Below are 27714 nucleotides of genomic sequence, written 5' to 3' on the forward strand. Positions count from 1 at the left end.
AGTTAAACAGTTCAGTATACGTTTGTTGGAAAAGTCAACTTGGACATGCCAAGCCTCCTGGTTGGTTGGTTTAGCTAATGGTCACCTGTCTCATAGTGGGCAAACAGTGATAGAATGGGGTGTTTGTTGACCTTGACCAATGATACACTGATTGGTAGTCCTTGGTATCTCCAACTTAACATGCCTTTTAAGGTGCCAAGTCTCTAAGGTTGAAAGTTAGCAAACCAGTAGGTCAAGAATGGGTCCATTATTTGACAGAAGCTGGCCATGACCAGATTCACACGCAGAACCAAATCTCCTAAGATCCCTTTCCATTCTTCCCATGAATTCTAACAGAATACCTAACAGAGAACACGCATCAAAACATAATGCTGAAAGTTCAAATCTTATCCAAAATAAACTTTGTCTTAAGCTTACTCATTAAAAATAGATGTTAATAGTATACATTCCGGTTTTATTATACAGGTAGGAGGAAGCTGTGTTTCTTTTAAGTGCATAGTTCGGGGGGTGGGATGGGGGAGTGCTCTGGAAACATCTTTCTGGGTAGTTCAGTATTCTGTTTCCAAGAAAATTAAAAATCAACCACAATCATAGGTGTGAGTGGAAACAGGAGTTGCTCCTCCTAAATATAGTTAGGGCTAGGAATGGAACTCTTAACATTTTATTCTGTTAGACTTTTTTTAAACATAAAAGTTATTAATATTCATACTAGCAACAATGATCCTTGCTTCTCCAAGTTATAATAAATCAAGCCTGACAAAAAGAACATTTTGGTGAAGAATGGGAGGTCAGAGGTGTTGGTAAGCATCCATCAATACAGCAATCTCACGTGGGAAGGCAGTCCTACAAGAGAGCCCCCAACGTGAGCGGATGCGCCTCAAGTGCAGCTCCTGCGTTGCTGAGGAAGCTGAGCCAGTCTGTTGGCAGGCAGCAGGATGAGGGCTCTCAGGGCGGAGAACGTCCATGAAGTCAGTCTGAATGGAGGTCTTATTCTGGCTCTTCAGTAAACCTTTTTTTTTTTTTTTTTTTAAAGGTAGTTGAAAGCTTAAGTCCCTTTGAAGCTTTTCAGTGTGTTAGAAAGTCAAATACAAGTTTGTCCCTCGTGATATTTTGCTGTCAGATTTCACAGCCTGAGCTTAGTAAAATGGCAAGAAGCAGAAAATGAAATAAAAGTCACCAGAAGTCTGAGTGTTCCCCAGATTGAATCACTCTGAAGGCCACAGCAACAGTGTCTTACCAGAATGGCAAGACTGTGACTTCCAGGGACACAAGCCAGAGAGGTTGTATTAGGACAGTGTCCCTTTAAAAATGATAGAAAAGTCAGTTTGAATCCCAAGTTCCTTGTTTTTTCCAAAGTAACGTTTTTTCAGGACACTCAAGAATGACTCATAAGACATTGCTGCTTTCAAATACCTCGTCTACTTACAAGAAGAGGCAAGGAAATAACCAGCTTTGAGCTGGAGCTTGTAGTCATTAAGAAAATTAGAAGATGCTCTGAGCTTTTATAATCATGGGGGATATTTTACTTGTGAAAACATAAACCCCACCTGATAATCTAAAGGTCAAGTTTCTAAAATACAAGCACAGCAAGCAATACATTTGTTTTAAGGTTGAGCCTTTCACAAATCCTCACTTTAGGAGGATGCTGCCTTCACTACCATCCTGACAGACCTCTGTCCCTGCAGTTAGCCTCACAGAAAGGGTTCCTGACATCTGACTCAGTAGTTCACACAAGGGAATACCACTCACTTCCATTAGACTAAAAACTTGGGACTTGCAACCAGGAGGAAAACTGTTCCCAGCATCCTCCACCATTGCTTCCCAAGAGAGTGTTACTGGTGGCCCAAGGACTCAAGTCACCTAATAAGAGCAGACTTGCCTCCTCTGAGTTTGTGTGGTTTCTTACAAGCTTGCAAATTCCCATTAAAAAACTTAATAAATTAAAAATTACATACACACACACACACACACACACACACATTCTTCCTCCCAATTCCTGGCTGCAACTCCCAAGAGGCAAGCTCACCCAAAACATTAAGCCAAAACACCAACTTCACTTATTAATCAGGACTAGAAATGCTCTGTTTCCTATAGGGCTTTGCACTAGCACACAAATATGAAAATAAAGACAGCTATGCCTGGGAGTAAGAATAGCTTTGACAGCAATTTTAAAAGGGCGACACTTCTATGTATTTATCAGTTGCCTACACTCATTTCCTAAAAGTTTATCCTGAGGAAAATCCTGTTTACTCATCTTGAAAAGATCAATTCAGAACAGGTAATGCCGAGGGCTGAGGGTCAGTAAGGAGGGAAAAGAGGTGAGGCTCCTAGTATGGCTTTCGGGACTGGCCCCAAAATGCACAATCTGCCTGTCTCCTTCCCATCATCCACCACAACTGCACTGTCACCGTGAGAGGCATGACTGTGGTGGGCATGACTGAAGCCCTCAGTCTGAAGAGTCACTACAGAAAAAGCTGGGAGAGGACGTAAAGCGTGGGGAAAGAGAAGAAGCCCCTGTGCTGGGCTCTTCTGGCGTGTTCAGTGCAGCGAGGGAGGAAGTGCCTCCTCCTCACCTCAGGCATGCCGCTTCACTCTGCTGGGAAACTGCAACTGTCCCAGAAGACTAGTGGTTTGGAGTTGACCCAGTGACCCCTGCAAACTGGACACAGCATCTCCTCAAGACAGCATGCATGCCAGGGGGTGGGGCCGGGAAACTGCTCTGTGACCCAACAGTCTGCTGGCCCATTTCTTGATGCCCATTAGAAGGAAGTGTGGTCTCCTGGGTAAAGAGCTCCTGTCTGAAAGTCACCCAGAAGACTCCAACCCAAGGGGGATGCTGCTCTGACCCGAAACAGCTTGGACTGTGGCAAAGAGGAAGACTAATGAACACCTCAAACTCCAAATTCCCAGGTAACAGAGCAGGGGAGCCCAACTTCCCCATGAAAGTTCAATCAAGCTCAGATACATGTAGTTAGCTTGGGCACAGAGGTATCTCTCCAGACCTAGATGTGCTAGTGAGTTTCCAAAATTAATTAGAATCTTAATTTCCCTAGAAAAAAAACTACTCAGTTACAAATAGTGCTTGAGGAGCTGATACAATTTCTCTTTCTTGCAAGGTGGAAGACAGGGCTAGAAGGGGCAGGGAAGGGGAGAACTCTGACAAAGGCTAATCAGGAGAGGGGGGCTGTGTGCAGACTGAGTTCTATGGAGAGGTTTCACAGGAGGGGAAGAAGGAAGACTCTAGAAATTGAAAGTAGAACACCGGAGAGAAGAGAGTAGTCAAAGTACCATAAGATATAAACACAGTAGCTTTTTTTAAACACTGGAAGGACAAAAGAATTCATTCCTACACTGGCTTTTCAATGGAGAGATTGGAAGTGTTATTATTGCCGAGTTATGGGACATATCCCCCTAGCAGGAATCAAAGCTTGCCTGTCTGCATAGTCTTAAGGAATAGTTATGAATTTTCATGAAAAAAAGTTCATTTGTTTAAGTCTAGAGTTGTAAGTTCCTTAGATGAATTCGGTAGCATCACAGTAACAGACGGTGAGGGAGAGGGGCTGGGGGGTTCACAATAAAAATGTAGGATTTGTCCTGTGGTGCTTGAAGATCTGCACCAGGTTAGAAAGCAGAGACACAAGTGCTGACACTCAGGCTCATCCTCAAGATAATGGTGGCTGCAGCTTTGCCTTACAGCCTGAACAAAACAAGCTTTCTGTGTTTTACACAAATGTTCTGATGGCGCTAGCTCTTCTATAAAAGGTCCACCGTTGACCTTCTCTTCCAGCTCATTCTCTCAAAGTCCTGCAACATCCTCTCTATCCCTTCCCCATTATTCACACGCAGAGTCAATGAACTACAAACCCCAAGTAAAGAAAGATACAATTCATCAACGGGGAGTCCTCCTTTTACCTAAAGCTCCAAATTGTTTTAACTCTCTTTGGGATGCTTTTGGCAGTCCTGGTTTTGAAATACTTTTCTCAAAGACAAAATCTAGGATGAGTACACATTAAATTAATGCAAACTCCCACCATGGAAATAGCTGAACATCTGTGCTGTACAGCTGTAAGCCAGTCACTTTACTGGATCATTAAATGAAGGAGCGGAGAAGGGAAGAGGGTCTTATCTGAAAGATGACTAAAACAAAAACAAATAAAGAAAAAACAATTTAGAAAGGTACAGAAGGAAACTAATGAGGCAAAAGAGGAGGACGCAAGGTCCAGTGCCCCGGGGCAATGCTGTCCCAGCATCCAGAGTCTGGTGCTTTCCAAGTAGACGGGCATCTGGTGCAAAACAGCAGCTGCTTCTCTCAGGACTCTGAGGCGGGTCCCTGCTCTCCACCGGGTAAGCACAGAAGCGCTTTGTCACCTACACTCCAGGCGACAGGGTGCCCCTGAGTTCCCAGCACACCTAGGGTGTCACTGTAAGGACTCAGGTATGGTGCTGACCACCTGGGTTGTCTCTGTGGCTGCCGGAGGGGAGCTGAAGAAGGTGCTGGTTTGATTCCTCTGCTGATCTCGGAGGTAAGGAGGGACGGAGGAACTTTTGATATGGAGGATCCTGGTGTCCATCACCTGACAGTCGATCTGCATCATCACTTCATAGTCTTGCCCGTTGATGACATTCTCTGCAGAGAAGAATATGCACAAAATAAACAACCCACAGAAGCTGCATTTCTGCCCTAAGCATCAGACTAGAGACAAAACAAGCTTTAGGGTGTGAAATGTTACTGCACCATCCAGATGCAGAGGGAGCTCATCAGAGCCCAGAGCTACACTTGCGCCATTTCCATCCCCCAGACAACCTGCTTTTGGTTCAATAAGGCCTGGGCCACAGCTAGAGTTAACAGACACAGGTCTTGTATGCGTCCCATCGTGATACCGTGATGACTGGAGCCACTGGAACAGAGAGAGACTGTAGTGGTGGTAGAGGGAAGAATACTTAAGCCCTCAGCTTTCCTTTCAATAATGGAATCATTGTTTTTAAAAAATAGCACATCATGGCTCTCCCTGGTGGCGCAGTGGGTTAAAGCACTGCACTAAGAAGCTTAAGCCACTTCCGCATGAGTTCGATCCCCACCTGCCCCGGAGGAGATCCACATGACGTGGCAGACCTCTCCTGACCCGCCCGCTGCTCCCCTCAGCAGTGTACTTCGTCGATCTGCCTGTTCTGCTTCCCACTCTGTCTCTGGTGAATCCTCTCACCCTCTGCATGTCTGGCCTGTACCCCAATTCTGTATGAATAAATAAATAAATCTTTAAAAAAAAAATAGCACATCATGTGAATGACAAGGAGACCTTATGAGGATCTTGACTGCCAAGAATGCTTGATTCCAGATACAAAGAAACAAGTACATTTTCAATTTGGAATTAAAGGCACTGCTATAATGCTTTCAGGTAAACTACAGGTTGTTCGCAGAGGGTACAGGAAAACCACATGGAACCATGTTTATCAAGCATGGTGGTCACTTAGTATCATGAGTTTAATATACACATAGTATGCCCAGTGTTCTTAACAGGATGGAAGCTCTTAATTTAGAAAAAGGACAAATTATTTGGTAATTCTGGGTGGCCATTTTCTATTATAGTCAATGAAACTAGGGCACAAAATTAACAAGAGATTTAGAAGTAAACACTAGTTTTCAAGCCCAGCTGGACAGTCCCAGCAATACAGTTGGAAGTTGTGTGGACTTGGAAGAATGCTGGGGAGTCAACGTGGCATCTGGGTTTGCATTTTCATCTGTGAATCCTGAGCTGGGTGTGGGGACTAGGAAGAATGACTGCTGGCAAAGCCTTGTTCCGAACTGCTTTTTTATGAGAGTGATACACAGCCAACCGTGATTTTTAAACTGAGCATTTGGATTCTCGAGGACAAAGAATTGCATTTAAAAGTAGAAAGCTTTCAATTCCATTATCTTTTCTTCCCCTTTACTGTTGACACTACATACCAAGTCTTATAAACCTAGAGGAAGAAAATCCAAAGATTGACACCTGAAGTTCTGATTCTTTTACTGTTATGTGTGGGAAAAATGAGCCATGGAATTATTTACAAAGTAAAGAAAGACATGCAGATCATCTACTCCAGAGGTTCTTAAATTAGGGTCATATGCATAGACCTCGGGGAGTCCATAAATTCCCCAAAATTGCATGCAAGATTTTGTGTTTTTGTGTATTTTTCTGATGAGAGAGTCCATCAGATTTTTAACAGGGTCTACAACCTCTAGAAGTTAAAGACCAAACAGATCTAGTATATCAACTTTAAATGCCTCAAACAGATGATATATTCTATTTTAAAGGCAATGGAAGATGACATTCCCCCCACTTCTACTGGTTGGCTATCTGTTCCAATTTTTAACATAGTCTCGTTGATGATGAATTTCCCATTACAAGTCTTATAAATCTCTATTACAGTTGAAGTTCATTTCCTTCTTTCCAAGTCTTTCTAGAGAAGAACAGCTGCTTGCTTCTGTGTGTTAACTAATCCAATGTATTCTTCAAAACTATTGCCATGGAAACTTAACCCCCATTTTACAAGTCTTGCCACTATGTAAGACTTGACTTTGCTTATCATCTGCTTGTCTCTAGAAAATTAAATCTGAATGCCTATAAGAATGCTTCCTATCCGTGTTTTTACTCATAAGGCAGAAGATAGAAGAAGTCAATCTGCTAGTGTATTTTGGAGTCATCTCATCCAGATCACGTGACTGGATTCAAATTTCAAGGTGCCACACCAGTCATTTCCTTTTGGAACCATGATCGCTCTCATTTTAGAAAAGCTTTAGGAGAAAGGGAATGAAAGCAAGCGAGTGCACTCACACTGGGGCAGAGATGACCAACTAATGGAAAACACATGTATTAGAGGCATGTAATGCACATTACTAATTTTTACTGCTTTCCTGGATTAACTCGGAATCCAGATGACAGTCTAAGATCAAGACTGGGTTTATACAGCTCAAACCACCTGCAGAAGTCATTACAGCCCACGTGCCTGCAGGTTCAAACTGATAAGTCCCTTCATACCTGAGAAATCAAGAAGAGTTGGAAAGCCAAGGGCCATAAGCACAGACGCTTTGAGTAATCAAAACTAAAGCTGTGACCTGATTCCAAAATCAAGGAGTCCCTGACCAAGGCTGAAAAAGCACTGTTGTCTTAAATCCAACCAGGAGACTCAGGCTAGGTGTGGTCTAGAAGACTTTTAAATGTATTCTGTTCTTCACTCTTTTCTGACGATAGTCACTTCGAAGCCAAGAAAATGATCAGCATTATTAGAAGACAACTCTTAACTAGACAGGATGTAAACACAATAGATTGAATGGGTTGCTCTCTGAATGACAAACTGGGTACTTCATGGTTTGGTATGACATGCCACTAGGAGCCCCAAGTTATTTAACACCTCTAAAAACAGTTAAGGGAGCCACATCAGTTTTCTCTGACCCATACCAAGGGACTGTAGCCAGGAGCTCTGTGTCATGTCAATTTTGGACACCTGACTTTGGATAATTAGGTCTTCTTACTATTCTAATCTGTTTCATTATAGTTACATGAGAGGAGGACAGACTGGGGAAAAGCTTGTGATAGCTCATTTTCTTTGCAGGCCCTCTACCCGGTCGGTCAGCTATCTGCTCACAAGGTCACACTCAGGCGCAGCAATAAGACTCTGAAAGACAATAGTGGCAATACCCTTTACTTAAGGCTTTGAGAGCAGTTAATCACTGCCCACTGCTGGAAAGGACATCTTCATTGCTGCCTATAACTTTTCTAAAGCATGAATGAAATTTATCAGAGCAGACTTTAATTGGAGTGAGATTTCAGGACTCTAGAGGCTTAGGGAGGAAGAAGGGAGGGCTTTGGAGGAATGGGGAGAGGTGAGGGGCTGAGGCTGGCTACACTCTCTCCCAGAGCTCAGGTGTCCTTTCAGTGTGCAAAGATGACAGCCTTTGGATTTGTTAACATGAGGGAACATTGTAAACAATGGATTAAGGAGTGTGAGAGCTGATGAGCTATGGGAAAAGACTGCTAAACTATTTTTGTAAATTTAATGAAAAAAAAAAAACAACCATGATTGTATGGAAAAAATAGAACCACAAGGAACAGTCTGGAATGAAAATGTTACTTGTTTGCTTTCCCCCTTTTATCAGTAAACATCTGGGTGCCTCACAAGTGATATAAATAGTCTGATGTTCTGGGATTTTGGCAAGTGCGAGCTTACGATCTGAAGTCTGTTGAATTCTGGTGAGAATTAAGAAAAAGATGTAAAATAGGAATATTATAAATTCAAAATTAGACAAAAAAGAGCTGAATGGCTTCAAACATGAGCACTAAAAAGTGGTCCCGAATGCTCAGAAGGGCTGGGGAAGCAAGAGAAGTGCCTGGATGCTGCTGGTGGAAAAACTTTAGGCAGTGTGGAATTCTCAACGCCTGTAAACACACAATAACTGGATTCAGAATGACCTGCCAAGAGGCTGTTAGCTGGGAGATGACTAACACACGTAACTGTAAACGGAATTAAATGTCCAAAAACTTTACAGAAAGTTTAATTTTAAAAAGTGACAAGATGTCACTGGTGCTGTGAAAAGAAGTCAGTGATAAAACATTTCTATTCAGGATCAGGCACAAATCCCAAAAGAGGTCGTTTTCCCTGTATAAGCGAGACCAGGAAAGGAAAGGGCTGTGGCATCTGTGCCTGAACCTGGGGTGGGGTGTGGGGACTCGAGGGCTGAGGGAGTAGGTTAAAATCTACCATTCACCAACTATGGAGAGACCATCAACCAAAACAAAAGGAAAAGTGAGGAAAGAAACTTGAAGGGTAAAAAGGGGGAGATCAAGTAGCTGAAAATCAGTGGAGGTGTGACACAAAGACATAACAGGGAGGTGGTAAATGACCAGTTTGTACAGTGGCTCTGAAGAAGTCCCACTCTGCTATGCTGAGCCAATCTCAGCTATTTTCAACCTGCATCCTGGTTTTGAACATCTCAACTACCATGTGTTTATATTTCTGTTGTATTTTCCCCCTTCTACTTGAAAAAGTGTCTTTCTGCTCATCATTTATCAAATTCTCAATCCTGTTAAATTCTATTCTTTAATTTTTAAACTGAAGCAACATAGGTTTTTTTTTTTTTTTTAAAGATTTATTTGTACATACAGAACTGGGGTATAGGCCAGAGGATCAGGCGCGGTGAGAGGCTTCACCAGAGACAGAGTGGGGAGCAGAACAGGCAGATCGACGAAGTACACTGCTGAGGGGAGCAGCGGGCAGGTCAGGAAAGGTCTGCCGCGCCATGTGGGTCACCTCCGGGGCAGGCAGGAATCGAACTCATGCGGAGGTGGCTTTAGCTTCTCAGTGCTGTGCTTTAACCCGCTGCGCCACCAGGGAGGGCCGCAACATAGGTTTTTAACATTGTATATGATTTAGAGTAATATAGGTGCATGCTTCCTGAGACGTGTGTCACCAGACCATACCCACCACCAAGGCCTCCAAGATTCCTTACATACCGACGGCCAAGAAGCATATGACAGTGTGCTCAATATCACTTATCAGAAGAATGCAAGTCAAAACCAAGATGAATATCTTCTCACTCCCATGAGAATGGCTCATATTAAACAAAATAAAACCAAACAAAAAATACACCCAGAAAGTATCATGTTAGCAAGGATGTGCAGAAAAAGGAAACCACATACACTGTTGGTAGGGATGTAGACTGGAACAGCCCATATGGAAAATGATACAGAGGTTCTTCCAAATTTTAAAACATATTAAAATCACAGATAATACAGCAATTCCAGATCTTGGTATTCATCTAAAGAATGCAAAATCACTTAATGTGAAGGATATATGCACTCCTGTGTTCAGTGCACCAAGACTTACAGTACCAAGTCATGAAAACAATGCATATGCAGTAGAAAACAGCAGATAAAGAAGATGCAGTATATACACGCAGTGCAATACTCCTTAGCTACGAAGAGACGAACTCTTACCATTTGCAACAGCATGGCTGGGACTGGAGGGGTTTATGCTAAGTAAAATTCGATTAATCCTTTAAGATACCTTCCCTAATGCCAACATTGATCTTTTCCTTTATGACTAACATATAAATGTTCTATTTTATTGAAAATGCTTACAAAAAAGAGGCTTGGTTCCTTTAACTAGTATCTGGCAGAGCTTGGAAGGGGTAAAATTGTGTGGAGTGAGTGGTAAAACCAGAACGTCTCTCTCATATTTGGAAGAACACCAAGTGAAGAAGCAAGGTCATGCTGCAGATGGAGACATGTGCTGCCTCTGTGAAGTGCCCATCTGGTGACATGGGGACACCTGGCAGCAGCAAACAGCCCCCTCGCAACTCCTACATTGGCCCTTGGGGAGAAACTAAAGCAGAGCATCTCTGACAGGGGTAAGATTGCAAGCTAGGACTGTCCCAGGTAGGATATGTAATTGCAATTCAGACCAAAATTTGTTAAATTTTGGTGTTAAGGGAATAAGCAATGAGACTAAGATGAGTTTATCTGGAAGCTCTATAGTGATTTAGACAAAGTGTGTGTGGTGTAGGGGGTGTATCTACAAACTTGTGCTTGCCACGATCGAAGAGAACCCGGACTCAGCACTGCAGTCAGGGAGCCATGCACGGGGGGCCCCCACACGACACCCATTATATGTCTCCTACACTCTCACAGGTGACAAATCCCTGATTATTACTGTATTAGTCTAGAGAGAACCACATTGTTTTACAATCAAATACAAAGTACTTTTTTTTTTAAAAATTTATTTATTCATACAGAACTGGGGTACAGGCCAGACGTGCAGAGGGTGAGAGGATTCACCAGAGACAGAGTGGGGAGCAGAACAGGCAGATTGACGAAGTACACTGCTGAGGGGAGCAGCGGGCGGGTCAGGAGAGGACTGCCACGCCATGTGATCTCCTCCCAGGTAGGCGGGAATCGAACTCATGTTGAAGTGGCTTAAGCTTCTTAGTGCAGTGCTTTAACCCGCTGTGCCACCAGGGAGGGCCAAATACAAAGTACTTTTAACACAGGTTTTATATACACTAGCTGTGCTGAATACTGTTTGATTTCATAAATATCTACTGTGTTTTCTATAAGTCAGACAGTGCTCAACCCATTCTCGTAACAACCTCTCCAGGCAAGCATTATTATGTTATTTAATTATTATTATTATATACCACATTGTTTTCATTTTACACATGAGAACAACAGAGGAACTACATGAATACCCACGCAAAAGCAAAACGGGTGGGTGAAACCTAAGTGAAGTGGCTAGAATGCATTCCTGAACCCCCTTAACTATGCTGGGAATATTTTTTTCCCATACTCAACCAAGAACCATTATTTTCAGAAAGCCACATCCCTTATGGTAAAGCCACGCCTAGTGTCTGGGTTGCCATGAGTACACAAGGGCACTGGTCTGCCTGCGGTGACAGGTGGTGAGCTCAGTGACAGTGTCCTGATGTGTTCACTCTGTCTTCTGATGCAAAAGAAGCATTATAAATACAATGCCTGGGAAGCCCAGAGTCATTAATTCACTGACACTTGTTGAATTCCTACCATGTACCAGGGGCGGAGGATAAAGTAGTGAACAAAACAGGAAGAAAAAAAAATAACCATGTCCTCACAGGCCTTCATTCTTAGAAATTCTTAATTTTTACAAAGGAAAGAGTGAGAAGATAGAAAATAAGTATGCAAAAAGTTAAGCACTCTGGCGAGAAGGAAGGCAGGGAACATGGTTAGTGAATTCAAGTGGGGTGGAAGAGGTGTCTGCGGTTTCAGGTGCCCCAGGGTAGCCCCTCTGAGAGGGTGAGACCCCAAAGAAAGATCTCAGGAGGCCGGGAGAGCCATGCACTCATGGGTAGAGGGTGGGACTTGTCTGGGATTCAAGGAGGAGAGTCTAGTGGAGAAGACCACAAGCTTTACAGACTTGGGATGAGGAATGACCTGGCAGGAGAAAATGGGAGTTATCCGCAGACAAGACACAGAGCCCTGGGACCAAATGGTGTCACTGGGGAGAGAATGAAGGGAACATGTGTGTTAAGAAAAGATGGGCAAGGAACAAGACCACTGGGTATTTGTTAGCTGGGAGGCCAAACCCAGTCAGTCACCATTCATTGAGCAGCATCTGGGTACTGGCGCTGAGGCAGGCACAGTAGACTCTTAGGAATATTTGGGCCTCATTTTCTGTGTCCAAACAAAAAGGAAACATCGTGAGGGACCACAAGACCGTCTACATGAACCAAGTATGGTCAACTGTGGGAGAATTGAGTAAGGATATGAGGTGTTTTCCCTTATGCAGCTTACGTAAGTCTATGAATGTGGAATTACATTTAAGGTATTGGTGCAACAATACCTGAGGTCTCACCCTCTCAGAGGGGCTATCCTGGGGCACCTGAAACCACAGACACCCCTTCTACCCCACTTGAAATTGGTGCAAACAAGTGCACTTCCTCAGAAAGCTCTTCTACTATTGAAACTCAAGAAGCACCTCCCAATCTTATCAGTTCCTTTCCTTCACAACACTGGTCACAACGTGTAACTAAACACGGGCACCCCCACTGGCTCATCCACCCTGAAGTTTGTTTCCAGACTACATATTTGGAACTAGGCCAGGATCTCACACTCTGCAGACCAGGACAGCACAGAGCATAATGTTAGAGCTAAGAAGGCTGTCCTCTCAGGCTTGGTAGGCCTGCCATCAGGTAACTTGTTGCTTTTTCAAAGTTCTACCATACATGGCCCCCATTTGAGAAAGGGCCATCCCAGAATAGTCCCAAAATGGTGTTGGGAGTAAAGCACTTAGAACATCCTCACATCCAAAAATAACCAGAGCACCTGTCTCTGAAACATGGCCAGAATCACTCCTCTTCAACCTCAAGTTGATCCTTTGAATTTATAACTACTGACAGTAACTTTTTTTAAAGGTGACCAGGTGAAGTTTAGTCCTTGGGAAATTAGAGGCCTATCTACAGAGGTATAAGTGATTCACAGTCAGGTTCCTACAATATCTCAAATTTAGCTTCTCTGGATGTTTTGACAATCCATTAGAATGACATTAGGAAATCTGGCTAATTCCATTACTGTCCACAGACAAATGGTGTTAAGCTTGCTGTTCTCTGGGTCCTCCTACTCTGTCCCTGGGGCTGCCCAGGAACGTGGGAGGTTTGCTCATTAGATTGTACAAGAGAGTTACATGTCATTGAGCTCAAAGAGCTCTTGAAACATCATCAACAAGGATATGACTAACAGAATTACTCATTTCTTCAAAGTGAATTTCTAAATTGCTGAACAGACATTTGATTATATAATTTCACTCAGTGCCACAAAAATTGAAAGCAAGTGAACTTCAGGTATGTGAAACAACAAAGGGACCAATGAAAAGCCTGGGTTGGGTAAATAGAACTAGAACCTGACTTGCTGTCCTAAGACACAACTTTGGAGGTTTAGCCTGAGGTCTGGGGCCCAAATCTATGGACGACCAATTGCTGTTTTAGTTTTAAAATTTTAATCATTGGCATGAGTAAACTGCTTCATGGTGTCTCAACAAAAATTTGAGACCCATAAAAACGGAGCCAAAGTTCAAGCACATAAAATCTAGAACCCAGAAAACAATTATCCAGAAAATAAGGGCCAGCTCTCTGCAATTATTACTGTTGCATCCAAGAAGATTCTTTATTCTTAAAAACAGTGACTCCTTAACTGTATTTAAAACCCGTGTATGGGACTGACAGTCTTCTCAGAGCATCACAACAGCTTTCTCTGCAATATATCTGTCCATGATGTTGAAGAAGCTCAGCTTTTAGAAGCAATCACTGAAGCAAAATTTTAAGAATATGAGGGAGCCTTAAAAGACTGAGGCCTGAGGTTACCAAACTACTCACAGTTCTCTGCTATTCTGGAGCTGGGCAGCGCAAGAACTGGAGGAAGCTGTTCAGAGAAACAGGTTGTCCTAAAGTCTGTTTTCACCTACTGAATTCGTTCCTTTGCTTTCAAAAACAGGTTAGGATGGGTGGAGAGCAGGCTCACACATCAGTGTCCAGAACAAGATCCGCTACTCAGGGTCTTATTTTCATCACTGAAATGTCAGCAGTGCTCAGGCTGCATCGAACGTGGCTGCTTTCAATTACATCATGTTCAGAACAACCTCAACATTGGAGAACATGTGTGAGTTCCCTCCATAACTTCCATCTGATAGCTTTGCGGGCTTAAGTAAGTGGAAGCAGGCAGGTCTTCATATAGGTGTCTGGATTTATAACGAGTTCTGCTTTTTTAAGTTTTTAAATATACAGCCCTGCTTGCCTGCAGGTTTCATTAACAACAGGTCAGAGCAGAGCGATGCAGAGGATCTGAGCTTGCTGATTCCTTTTCATTCTTTGCTGAAATCTAAGCCAGAAGAAGTCTTTGATAAGTTTGTTTAAAAGTTAGGTAAGAGGCTAATGCAGATATCACTTGAAGGAAACACGATTATGGAAAAAGTATCTGATGATTCCTACAAATGATTTAAGTGTACGTGGGAATTTACAGTGCTCACTTTATTCCTGAAGATGACTGGTCAGAAAGGATTTACTCTGGAAAAGATGGAGGGTAGGGTTTTCTTTAGCTACTCGTGGCAGCCAGCGTAGAGAACGGTGTAGCAAAGAACCGAGGACGAATTTGTTAGACAAGGCCAAGAGAATGCTTGATGGAAGCGCTAAGAGGGCACAGCAAAGAAACACAGCTACAGCTGCTCTGCTGTGAAAGGACACCCTCCCCGCTTCCCCCAACTAGGTACGTACTTGGCTGTTACCCTTCCTTCAGACTTCCAGAAGAAATGGCTTAAGCACTGTGGAATGCTTTTGATTCCCACAACAAAAAATAATCTGAACTATACTACTTTACACATTGGGTAATTTTCCCACTGAGTTCTGACAAGCTACTCTCTGAGTCTACAAATAGCACCACTTACACAATTTACAACAAATACTTTCCCAAGAATTTATTGTGATTTTTGAATGATTACAAAGTGGATACAAGCCACCTCTTGATATAGCTACATTAATCCTCTTTGAGCCATAAAAAATAACTTCTCTTTTTCACAGGGAAACCATTTTCTCTCAGTCATAAGTTGTTCAGAAAATGGAAGCAGCCATGTTTACAAAGCTTCTGAGTAAATCCTGGTACTGTAGCTCTGTAGGAAAGAAGCCAATTGACAGTTTGGAAATTTTTTTTTTTTTTTTTTTTACAAAGCTTCTGAGTAAATCCTGGTACTGTAGCTCTGTAGGAAAGAAGCCAATTGACAGTTTGGAAATTTTTTTTTTTTTTTTTTAAAGATTTATTTATTTGTGCATACAGAACTGGGGTACAGGTCAGAGGCTCAGGGGCGGTGAGAGGCTTCACCAGAGACAGAGTGGGGAGCAGAACAGGCAGATCGACGAAGTACACTGCTGAGGGAAGCAGCGGGCGGGTCAGGAGAGGTCTGGCTCGCCATGTGGTCTCCTCCGGGGCAGGCGGCAGGCGGGGATCGAACTCATGCGGAAGTGGCTTCAGATTCTCAGTGCTGTGCTTTAACCCACTGCGCCACCAGGGAGGGCCCGTTTGGAAATTTTTAAAGTGAATTATTTAACCAAAAATGTTCTGGTCAGTAAATGTCATTTCGTGTGTGTGTGTGTGTATGTCTGTAGAAGTACTGGGGTGTAGGTCAGAGTTGTGGGGTTGTGTATGTGATGGGATTCACCAGAGACAGAGTGGGGGGCAGGGCAGGCAGATCTACTGAAATACACTGCAGCAGGCGAGACAGGAGAGGTCTGCTGCACCATGTGTGGGCTAGATCCCCGGCTCCCTGACTGGGGAACAAACCCAGGCATCAGGGGAAGGCATCTCTACCCTTTCACTGCCAGATCCCCACTGCCGGGCACTCTGAAGGAAACCCATGAACATTTTTTTATTGCATGGATGAATAAGGCAGGGCGTGGGGGCTGGTAGTGGCCACACTGGCTGTTGAAGAAGGGGTAGAACACTGAGAATTAACCTGTAGGCCAACAAAGAGGCCCAGTAAATGTCATTTCTGACTTGCTGAGGAATGACAAAGAATAGAGTGAATGATAGGGCTCCTGGATGAAGTCCAGAGGAGTGGAGTCTCTCGCTCTTATTTGACTGACAATGAAGCTTACTAAAGCAAAGAAGCTTATTTTTAAGACAACAGGTGCCACACTGAAAATGATAAGCACTGAGTAAAAATGGGCAAAATTAGGTAAGGTAAATGTCACATTCCGGCCCTCCCTGGTGGTGCAATGAGTTAAAGCACAGCACTGCAAGCGAGCTGCAGCCGTTTCAGTGCGAGTTTGATCCCCAGCCCCTGAGCTGACCCACATGGCGCAGTAGGCCTCTCCTGACCCACCCATTGCTCCCCTCAGCAGTGTACTTCATCAATCTGTCTGCTCCCCACTCTGTCTCTGGTGAATCCTCTCACCACCCCTGCACCTCTCACCTGTACCCCAGTTCTGTATGCATAAATAAATTTTTTAAAAATGTCACATTCCGGTGTTACATTCAGCTGTGAAGATGACAAAGCACTGCTGAAAACCAAAAAGTAAGCCTGCTCCCCCTGAGGGCCCTGTGGAATGTTCACAACATACACTCTGAGAATAGCTGCAAGACCCAATTCCCAGAGATTCCTGGTTTTAACTATGATACTCAAACAATGGAGAGCTTTTATATCAAGGATGTCATGTTGATGCTGGACTCCAGAGAGTTTCTCACGCTCTCTCAGGGAGCAATTCCTAATAGGTATTAATCTAGACAGCAAAAACAAACTCTTCATAGAGTTTGGAGAGTTAGTATCAGCAATAAGGTGCTCCCCTAACTTTCACCCTAGTTTGTTAAAGCCTCTGCAGGTGCGATTTGGGCACCGGTATCATCACAGGCAAGCACTTGGGTGGAGACCCAGGAAGTGTGTCCTTAAAAGCAGGGGCTGCAGTCGGCACACCTAGGGTGGTGTCAGGGCAAGCGCTGCTTTCAGCTCAAGTGTCTGTCAGACTCCCCGTTAGCTGTGAGCATTCACTGCAATGGCATGTCCTCTGTTCCAGCTGGTTACCCAAAGGTGTCTGTCTCTACAGAGTTTGCAATCAAATTACAGGAAAGTGCATAGATAAGAAAAACACTAGGAACCATGGAGAAGGTGGGATATGAAAAACGACGAGGTAATAGAAATGAATAAACAGTAAACTCTCCGTTAACAGCCTATTTGTAGTTTGCATCTGAAAAATAATTATTTCTCCCAGGGAAAAAATTCATTCAGGAATAAACATAGGAGGGGTGGTATGGTGTTTTGGAAATTGCAAAACTTATTTGTGACATCCAAACACATGAGCTGGTATGGTGACTGGAGTGATGGTTACTATAAATTAAGGAAACAGAATTAACAGTGCAAGCAAAGAAATTAACAGAGCTGCCTTTAACCAACAGCCTGAAAAGTATTCGTGGGTGAGGAGCGAGATTAATTTCTTTCTGGAACAAATGAAAATGGAGTAAGAGAAAGGTGACCAAGGTTGCTGGTGTTCTATTATGCTTTCAAAGGTTTTGGTTCAATTACTGGCCAAGTCCCAAGTTCAGTAATTAACTTGCATTCTTACTTTCTCAGATGTTCTCCCTCACCATGGTTTTCAAGTTCACTTTGTCCCACGCCACTGTTCAGCAGTAATGGGAATTATAACCCTTCCTTGTGTTGTATATTTATAAAATAAGTGCTGCTTGTGAAGGAGGCTGGAAACTTGTGCTCAGAAGGATTGTGTTGTCCACTCCAAACAACTGTATTTGACTCTACCTTGGTAGAGGGAAGTTTACCAATGAAATCATGGGACTGCGATAGAGTGCAGAACACTGAACTTTACAGACTGTTGTTGAGCTGGGACAGCTATGGTCTGACTTACTGGTGCACCTTTTGGGTCTGACAGCCGGTGTGCGTGTCCTTAATTCAGAAGGGCAGTGAGCACAGGCTCATGCTGTCGACATAGCCCTTCCTGGGTGGCCGTGTCCCTGATTTGGCCTGCTGGCCTTGCTTCAGGTTTGTTTTTTCCAGGGAGAACTCTGAGGAAGCAGGGGTCAGTCTCCTTGCCACAGAGGCTGCACGAGAGGGTCAAGCTGACTGGCGTGTATACTGATCCCATCATCTCATGTAGTTGAACAAAAAGCCTACCGTTTGTACAAACTTGGGGTGAAGGAATCAAACACAGGTGCTTGATAATCTGTGACAGAAGAGGAGTTGCAGGAATATCCATACATAGTTCACTACAGAGTAAATATCTGCATACAAAATGGAGCAGATTAAAAAGAAACTGGGCATACATCCATTTTTGTGGTGGATTCAAGAGCTATCAGAACTAAGTGAGGGCTTGAAATGATACAGCCCCAATTTCAGAGGTTAGGAATCAAAGCCCTGACACAATGAGGTGTCTGTGAGGTTCTGCGACCTATTCTCATTGTTTCTGCCCCAGAGGGTGGCCAGAGGAAAGCTGGGCTCCATCCCTATGATGTAATTGATGAAACAATTGTTTTAAAAGTCTACATAACAGAAAAAGCATTCATAACTGCCTGGGTTTTGCTTTTTAACATTATAAGGTATTCTGGGTTTGGGACTAGCTCGGTTCCAAAGTGAAAAAGTATGAAATGTGGATCAAAAGACACCAGTGTCTGTTGAAATGCTCATGCTCCCACGCCACATCATTTGCTGGGGAAAATCACTTTACCTTTTGGATCTCCCATTTTTTAATTTATTTTCATTCATCAAATACTCACTGTGCCTGCTATGTGGCAAGGCTGCCCCAGTGCTAGGGTTAGGATGTAAACAAGACAGAGCAAAGCATTTCTTGCATTTCTTTCTGTGGGCAGGAGGAAGCCGCTGTTAAAGCACAGAGTTAATAGGCCCTCCCTGGTGGCGCAGCGGGTTAAAGCACTGCACTGAGAAGCTAAAGCCACTTCCGCATGAGTTCAATTCCCGCCTGCCCGGGAGGAGACCACATGGCGTGGCAGACCTCTCCTGACCCGCTCGCTGCTCCTCTCAGAAGTGTACTTCGTCGATCTGCCTGTTCTGCTCCCCACTCTGTCTCTGGTGAAGCCTCTCACCGCCCCTGAGCCTCTGGCCTGTACCCCAGTTCTGTATGTACAAATAAATAAATCTTAAAAAAAAAAAAAAAAAGCACAGAGTTAATAGTGGTAAATAAAGACCAAGGACAAGCTAAGCACTGAGCAGACCTCTCCTGCCTCACCCGCTGCTCCCCTCAGTAGTGTATTTCAAAAAATCTGCCTTTTCTGCTTCCCACTCTGTCTCTGGTGAATTCATTCACCCCTGCACCTCCAGTCTACATCCCGATTCTTCCCCACAACTTTTGGTTGTAGTATATGGATATAGAGTATGGAAATCGGGTATAGGAACCCCTTAGGCCTTCTCATTCTCCAATGGACAAGGAAACCTTGGAACAAGTGAAGGCATCTGGCTGGGGTGCACCCCAATATTCCTGAAAGGTTGCAAGTGCCCTCAAAGACCACTGTGGCCCAATGAGGTGGAGAACAACTTTTCCTTCCTTCAAATCCCCCATAGGCTGTTTGCTCTGTGGGTTCTCAAGTGTCCCTTTAAGCCCCCGTGAGCTGGGCATCCATCAGAGGCTGGACAGTAGGTGACAGAAAGCTCACTTCCCTTCTCTCTGTTTTTCCATACAGCAACCCCACTCCTGAACCTCGGCATGTGGATCTCCAGTTCCTGATCCTTTACTCAACAACTGCCATTCTAAGATTCCTCCACAAGACGGGGTCCTCCTCAAAATCTTGTCTTGCCTCAAGACAAGAAGCCCCACCAACCTGTCTGGACTAATGCTCGTCAAGCTCTCCTGATAACACCAGTCACTTGAGCTACAGGGCACAGTCTGTGTCCACCTCGCTCCCGAGTAAAGCTTGCTGCTATTGAAAAGACCCCTGGACCACCTCCAGCTTACATCTGCGAGTCCATCACTTTTTCTTCAGTAGCAAACCAGATAAGTAAAATACACTCACATATCAAAATTCAACATAGACATCACAAGACCATTTTATCCGGAGCTACCCTTCCACTTTCCATCTAACCCTAATTCCCAATGTGCCATGTGGGTTCAGTGAAGCCCCAAAATTATCATCTCACCCTATGGCTATCTAACTACTCAATCCTAACCCTTACTGTTGGCCAAGCCCCAGAAGGCATCCAGCACCTCAATATAACTCCCCATTTAAAGAGAACCCCACTTCCATAATTAAGGGAAGTCTGCTCTGGCCACCCTATCCTATCTTGGGACCAATTTCTGATTCAAGTCGGCATGAATAGAGTTTCTACAAACTGCATTTTAATATTTAGTACCACTCAAGGAAAATGTTTTATTGGTGTAGACCAAAGCTCTTGTTTAGGGAATCCCAGACCCTCTAGTATCTGCATCTGGGCAGGTCCAACAACACATTCAGAAATTCTGGATCAAACCTGCCAATTACATAATCAGGGCAGGCACAGGCAGTGTTCCTAGAAGGATGCTTGGTCTTGGCTATCCTGCTTTCTTCCCTTCCTAGGTCCCCTCATTTCCAATCTCTTACTCTATTGCAAGCCCTCCCCTCTTCAACAAGGTCATTATCATTAAGTTTGTGACCTCAGGAATCCAATCCCTACAGCTACAAATGATACTTTCTCTTGGTTACCGGCCATTTCCCCTTGCCCATGCCAGCCCAACTTCTGCCCTGGTAAATCTACCTAACAATTCCATGTTGGATTACTCCTCCTTTCTGATACTCGGACTTTGTATTCTTACCCTTCTGTTTAATCTCTTCTCATTTTCAGGCCATTAATCTACAGCTCCAGTCATAGGGTACCCAAGGACTAGAGGCACATATGGCTATAAAACACATGGACCTGATCTCTTGGGCAACCCATATGGACAACTGGCACCACCCATGGTCTCTGAGAACAACATCTAACACGTAAAACTAACTCTGGCCTACATGCCCAGGTGAAATCATCTCATTCCCTTTTGCACCCCACTCCCCACTGTCCTGAGACGACAATAAGCTAGGTAGGGCCAGCGCTACGCCCCAGACTCAGCTTGAAGCAGTTACAGAAGCTAGACCTTCGTCCCATTTCCCAAGACCTGTCATTGTCCTCTTAGGAGAGGGGGAAATGTGTGGTATCATTATTAAATGTAAAAACTAACCCCCACTCCTTGCCCAGCAGGCAAGTATGGGAGGCTTGAACTGATAAAGGGAATGGATGGGACAGCCGTGGGAAAAGGCCATTAAGCCCCAGATCACCGGTCAGGTCACACCAAGACTAGACACTCGAACCAATCACTGATGTCTGGAGTACAGCAGAGCCTTGGGATCACCTCCAGCTATTCTTAGTAATGTATTTCAATAAATCCACCTTTTCTATTCTTAAACAAACAAAACAAAAATCCCTGAAGCAGGGCAGAGACAAGATGTGTCTGGAATTTCCGAGGAATTGGTCTGGGATGGCCTGATTTTTGGTGCATAAGTTACTTGCTTGTCAATACCTACTGGGACTGAGGGAGCCAGTCTTGAGGGTGTCTGGGGATACCCAGGATGAGTGCTGTGAATCTGAGGAGCAGCAGGGAAGCTGGGGAACCAGACCCCCTCAGTGGTGACAGAACTGGGCCTTTATTCTAGCTGGAAGGGATACAGTTGAAGGATTTGAGCAGATGTGCCATGAACTGATTTATGTTTTTAATAAGACTGTTTGGATTAATGTCTATCTATCTATCTATTTATTTATTTATTTATTGCAAAGTCTACGATAATTCATATTACCAAAGTCCTTAAGGATTAAGTGTGACAATGTCTGTGAGGACTTCTGGGCTATAACATGACATCAAATGTGACCACTGTTAATGGTGTGGAGTCACGTGGCATAGTGGGCAGATGCCAGGCCGTGGAAGCACAGGGCCAGCTTTTCTATGCAGTAACAAGCACATTTTTGTAACTGCATCTGTAACAGGGTTTTATCTAACAGGCAGGAGGGTTAGGAGAGTCAGACATATTGGAACAGGCATGCAGCCTGTGCCTCACCGTGGAGCAGAAACCAAAGGCTTCAGAGCACAGGGAAGAATCTGAGCGTCAGGGGTCATGGTATCTTGCCCTGATCCTCTGCCTCATGTACTTTTCAGAGGAAACCAGTTGCCCCCTCCATTGTCTATTCATCCTGTCTCTCCACTGGATAAGGTACAGAGACTGCCAGCTGCCTGGTGGTGTGAGGGTTAAGGAGTTTCTGCATGAAACATCAATGTAGGAAAGAAGATACTGTGCTATTTCTGCTGTTAATATAAGTACAACTGAGACTGGAGACAGAGAAAGACCCCAGAGGAAGTCACTGCATTGGAAACAATGTGGGATTTCTCTACTTATCTTGAAAACATTAGTCAGAGTCTTTTGAGCTCTAAAATTTAGTCTATAAGGGGGGGTGGAAGGGGAGGAAGGGAGAAAAATAAGGCAGGTTTGGAGCAGGAGGCATCTATCAGACAGTGGAAATGACTCCAGACAGGAAAATTTGGGACGTATTAAAACTTTTTCAGTTTTTAGTCCTAAAATGCATTAAAAGTCCGGCAAGTTTCCTATCTCTCTTCTATTTTTAGAATAAGTCATCCAGTTGATTTCTGGTAAACTTTGTACTTGTCACCAGAATGCCTGGCAGCTCTTCTTTCTGGGTGGATGTGAAAATCTTGGGGTAAACAACTGGACCCACCAGTGTTTACAGAGGTCACTCTCAATCTCTGGAAGCCAGGCTGAAGGCTGAATACTGGACTGGTCAGTCGATTTATGACTTAGGAAATGCAGGCCAGAACTTTCTAAAAAGAACCTTTCTTAAGATTTTTTTTTTTTTTTAAAGCAAGGCTTAAAGAAGAGAAGGCCTGCTACTCAGCCTTTTCCATAAACCAAAGTGATCGTTTCTTTTACTCTATTAGCTCATCCAATTGAAGCCCAACCCAGAGCTGGGTGCCACAGATACTACTTAAGTGTAGTCACTACCTACATTTCTGCATTAGGTAATTGTGACAGAGCTCATATGCTCATATGAGTATACTTTATTTTAAAGTAGGGGCTAAAATACCCAATTTCATATGTAGCACAGCAGCTCTCGATGAACAGAATGTTCCAAACAAGGCTTTTCCTCCGATCTACAAGGTAGGGCAGATGTTCCCCCCTGGGTTTTGCTGGTAGGATCAATATGATTCAATGACGTCAGCATTTACTTGGCTGCTGCTCTGTGCTGGGCACTGTGCTGGGTGCTGGAGGGGCAGAGATGAGTAAGACCTGGCCCTTGACCAAGGCTGTTAGCATCAGGCAGGCAGGCAGGCAGGCAGCTATGTAAACAGATATGAACAGGGCTTAAGTGTAATGGGGATGTGTCTGGGGTAATAGCACGGGAAGGGTGCCCACCTAGCCCAGGGTAAAGAGGTGACAAGGAACGCTTTCTGAAGGAAGTCGACTAGCGCTGAAGTTGGAGGGGTTCTGCAGCCTGGTGAGGTGGACGTTCTAGAGAGAGCGGAGCTTCATAAGCCCAGGAAGTCGCGAGGCTATGTGCTGAGCGAGGTACTGTCAAAGCACAAGTGTGTGGTGGGAAGTGGGACCAGGGTCTGGTGTGATGACAGGGTGGGGCAGGAAGAGCAAGGAACTGGTCCCCATGATGACAGCAGTTACTGCAAAGGTGGAGGGAAGTGAGCGATGTATTTTATTGAAATAGGTCCCTGGTGGCAGTGTGGGGGTTAGATCTGGTGAAGGGTGAAGGCAGGAACAGAGGAATGATTCAATCTTAAATTTCAGACAGACGGACTTTCCCCTTTGGAGTAGAGAAGTGGCTTAATTCTGCCTTACATCTGCCAGTGAGGATAAAAGAACAAAGATTTTTGATGCACGCCCCCCATCGTGAGCATATCCCACTTGATGTATGCGTCACACTTGGTCTTTACTGGGTCTCATTTGTCTTTAATTAGCGCTACTGCTGGACAAGGGTGATGGGGGAATCGCAGGCTCCACCAAGCTTTTGTCAGAGCCTCAGCGAAACAACTCCCTCCTCCCTCCCTTTTTTGGAACAAAAGTGGCACAAACTAGTGCACAGTGCTTTTCCTCTTCAACAGAACTCTTATTTTTTTAAACATTCAGGAATGGCTGCTCAAAAAAATCTGGAAAAACAAAGAAACACCAAGGGATTATTGAAGACTTTGCCACGTTTCCTACACTGCTTCTAATTCCTGTACTGTTCTCTAACTAAAGTTACTTTGATCTAGTATTGAAACACACACACTGAGCCGCCTCTGTGGAGATGGCTGCTCATAAATTAACCCAACCAAGCCTTATAGGAAGGGGCTCAGGCTTTCAGGGGGAGAAGCAGAGCAGCTGGGAGGGGGCCTAGCGCTCTGGGGACCCTTGGTAAGCCCTCCACCTCTAGGCATGGCCCATGTGAGTCAGAGCGATTCAGAGAAACTGGCCAAAAGCACACAGCTAAAAAAAAAAAAAGGGGGGGGGCAGAATCGGATGTGAACTCAGGTCTCACTCCCAAGTCTGGATCTTTCCATGACATCAGACTATGAAAGCTCTCAAAACGCAGCAATTCAAACTGTCAACATATACTTTTTATTTGAACTCTGAAAGATCTTTTAGGGTCATTAAAATGGCCTCTATTTCAGAAATGTCTTCATTCCCTGTTTGCTCTTTCTTAAATTATCAACTCCTACCTCCTCCATCTTGCCTTTTAAAGGAAAGGGGTGACAAACTGATGTCTTACCACAGAGAAGAAAACATAGATTCCTTTCAGATCTCTGTGGACTTGATGTCTAAATTCAAGATGGGGTTCAACATTTTGGGTGATGGAGTACAAAGAAATTCTGCCCATTCTGCTCTGTATCCCTAGTGTTTCCACAAACACTGAATTCCTGCTTCACCCACTGCCGGGTGGTGGGGGGCTCCTGCTTACAGCAGCTTACATACGAACAGTGGTGGAAGATGGACAAAAATTTGAGCATCCAAGAAATATTAAACACTAATATTAAACTTAGAAACTAAAATTTATCAAAGACCAATCTAAGTTCCCTTCCATGTGGTATAGAACAATGGAGAAAACAGTTGCACATATTCATGGCGCCAGGAGGAAATAAAAGCAGCAAAGGTACCCAGAGGAGATGGGGAGGCAGGTGAGAAAGAGGAGAGAGAGGCAGAGGTAGGAGAGGAGAGTGCTGTATCCAGCGTTTTAGCTGAGATAGAGGTAGTGGGAAGGAGAGAAGCTTGGAAGGACCAGGCAGAAGTATGCTGGGCAGAGAACTTGCAGGAGGAATGGCTTTGCATATTCTAAGGAAGCCCAAGAAGGTCAGGGAGGCTGGGGTAAAGTCAGGCTGAAGGGAAAAAAAATAAAGGCTGGGACTAAATCATGCAAGAACCTATCAGTAAGGGAAAGGGATTTGAAGTATTTCCTAAGTACTTCATAAGCCACTGCAGGATTTTGCACACAACAGAGAGAGGATTTTATTTATATTTTAAAACTATTACCCTGGCTACTGTGTGCAGAGGAGAGACACTACCTGAGAAGAGATTCACCACCCCACTGAGAGGTACTGATAGCTTAGCTTACCATATGGCCTGAGAGTGGTGAATGGTGGTAGGATTTGGGGCCTACGAGGAAGGTAAGGTTAACAGGACTTGCAGGTGGACTGGATGTTAGGTGAGCAAGGTAGAGAGGAATCTAGGTTTCGGGCATGAACAGCCAGGGGAAGCAAGATGAGGAAAGGATCTATGAAGAACAGAGTTTTGTTTAGAATATGCAGGTGTTTGGCGATGTGGGGGGGGGGGGTACTGGGTAGTTGGGAGCCCAGGGAAGAGGTCAGGCTGAGGAGATAAAACCTGGCACTGTCATTTACCCAAGACTACTCCATGTTTGCCAAGACCCATTATCCTCTCTTTCCTCTAGTAAAAAAGACTGCCAAATGTAATGTTAGCTGGAATCTATAGCTGCCTGATTAATGCCTACATTTCCTAGCTTTGCTTCACTAAATTGCCTTCTGACTCAGTTCTGGCCCATGGGTGAAAGAAGAAATGTGTTCATCCAAGGAATCCTCACGGGGTAGAGAGATGTTCCTCACTTCCAGCTGGCAGGACACATCCATGAAGGTGGGACAGTCATCTGGGCCCAGGAAGTGGAGGTAGCTCATCAAGCAGATGGAGCAGAGCAACGGGAAGAGCAAGCCTGGGCCTCCCAGACTGACAAGCGGCTGTGTCAGTCCTCGATCATCTGCCTACAGGGCACAGGAGTGGGAAATACACTTGCACCTTGTTTAAGACGTGCATTCTGGGCTCTCTGTGACAGCAGCTAGCCTGATGGGTAACTCACACGCCATGGGACTGACCCATCAGCTCAGTGGGACAGCAAGGGCGGAAAGCCTACACTCTGGTGTATCTCAATGTTCAGGGTTTAGGAGACAAAGTCAGCAAGTGAAGCTAAGAAATAGTGAAAGGAGATGAAGAACCAAATGGGTCAGAGTAGAAACCAAGTAAATGTTTCAAATGATGTCAAATGGAGCAGGGAGTAAGATGACATAAACAAAAATGGCAGGATGAAGGTAAAAGTAATTTTGACAAGTAGTTTCAGAGGAGGGATGAGGTGAAGGCCTCGTAGGATACACAAGGGGGAAATACCAAGTGTAGGTGGATGATTTAAGAGTTTTGCTTATAAGGCACTAGAGATATGAGTGGGAACATGAAGAACCAAAGAAAGATTTGTTGCTAAATAGAGAAGGAGGAGGGGAAGAAGGGGAAGGAAAGGCAGAAGTGAGAGGTGGAGGGGCAGGGAGGGGACTAGGGAGGCAATGAGGGTGGGAAGTGAGCAGGTGAGGAGGGGATGAGCAAGAGAAGGGAGGGGATGAAGGAGGCATAGGGTGGGCTGAGGATGGGAGGGGAGATGGAAATGAGGGAGGGATGGAAGGGGATAAGAATGGAATTGGAGGGGATGTAAGGGAGGGAGATTAGGAAGTAGTGGGATGACGGGTAGGGAATGAGGGGAAGGATGGAGGGGATGAGGGGGGAGGTGGTGAGGGAGGCAGGGGTGGGAGGTGAGGAGGTGTGGGAGGGGAGGAGGGAGGGTGATGGGGAGTGGAAGGGGATGGGGTATATGGGAGAGATGGAGGGGATGTGAGGGATGAGGGGAAAGGGAGGGAGAGGGTACGAAGGTGGAGTTGTAGGGGGTGAGGGAGGATTGGGAGTGGAAGAGGGAGGGGAGAGTGGGGGATAAGGGATGGGGATCAGGAGGGAGGGGGATAAGGGAAGGATGGGAGGGGGATGATGGGTGGAAGGGAATGTGGGTGAGGGAAGGGGTATGATGGAGGGTGGGATGGGGAAGGGAGTGGATGGCTAAGGTGTTGAGGGTAGGGAGAATGAAGGGTGGGTGGGGCTTAGGGATAGAGGGGAGGGCAGAAAGCGAAAGGGAGGGAGGGGAAGAGGGAGGCAAGGGAGGGATGGGGGGATGGAGGAGATAGGGGTATGAGGCAGGGGGAAGGGAGGGCGAGAGGGAGGGGGAGGAAGGAGGGATGCGGGAAGGGAGGGGAAAAGGTGGGAGGGAAGGGGAAGGGAGGGAAGGACGGATTAGAGGGCATGAGGAAGGGGTGGGAGAGGATAAGGGAAGGGAGGCCATAGGGGAGGTATAAAGGAGGGGTGGAGGGGTGGGAGGGGGTGA

General features: G+C 44.8%; 1 protein-coding gene across 2 annotated transcripts in view; it reads right to left on the bottom strand.

Annotated features, from left to right (window-relative positions):
- Positions 1-993: 993 nt before the first annotated feature.
- Positions 994-27714, bottom strand: part of ATF6 (activating transcription factor 6) — a 173729-nt gene continuing 147008 nt past the window's right edge. For both annotated transcript variants that reach the window (XM_004688104.2, XM_012729154.1), the window contains exon 16: positions 994-4627. In XM_004688104.2, the coding sequence (XP_004688161.1) occupies positions 4419-4627 (209 nt within the window). In that variant the 3' untranslated portion in view covers positions 994-4418. The remainder of the gene's footprint in view (positions 4628-27714) is intronic.

Source organism: Condylura cristata, unplaced genomic scaffold (genome assembly GCF_000260355.1).
Source record: "Condylura cristata isolate star-nosed mole 26May11 unplaced genomic scaffold, ConCri1.0 scaffold00024, whole genome shotgun sequence".
NCBI lineage: Eukaryota > Metazoa > Chordata > Mammalia > Eulipotyphla > Talpidae > Condylura > Condylura cristata.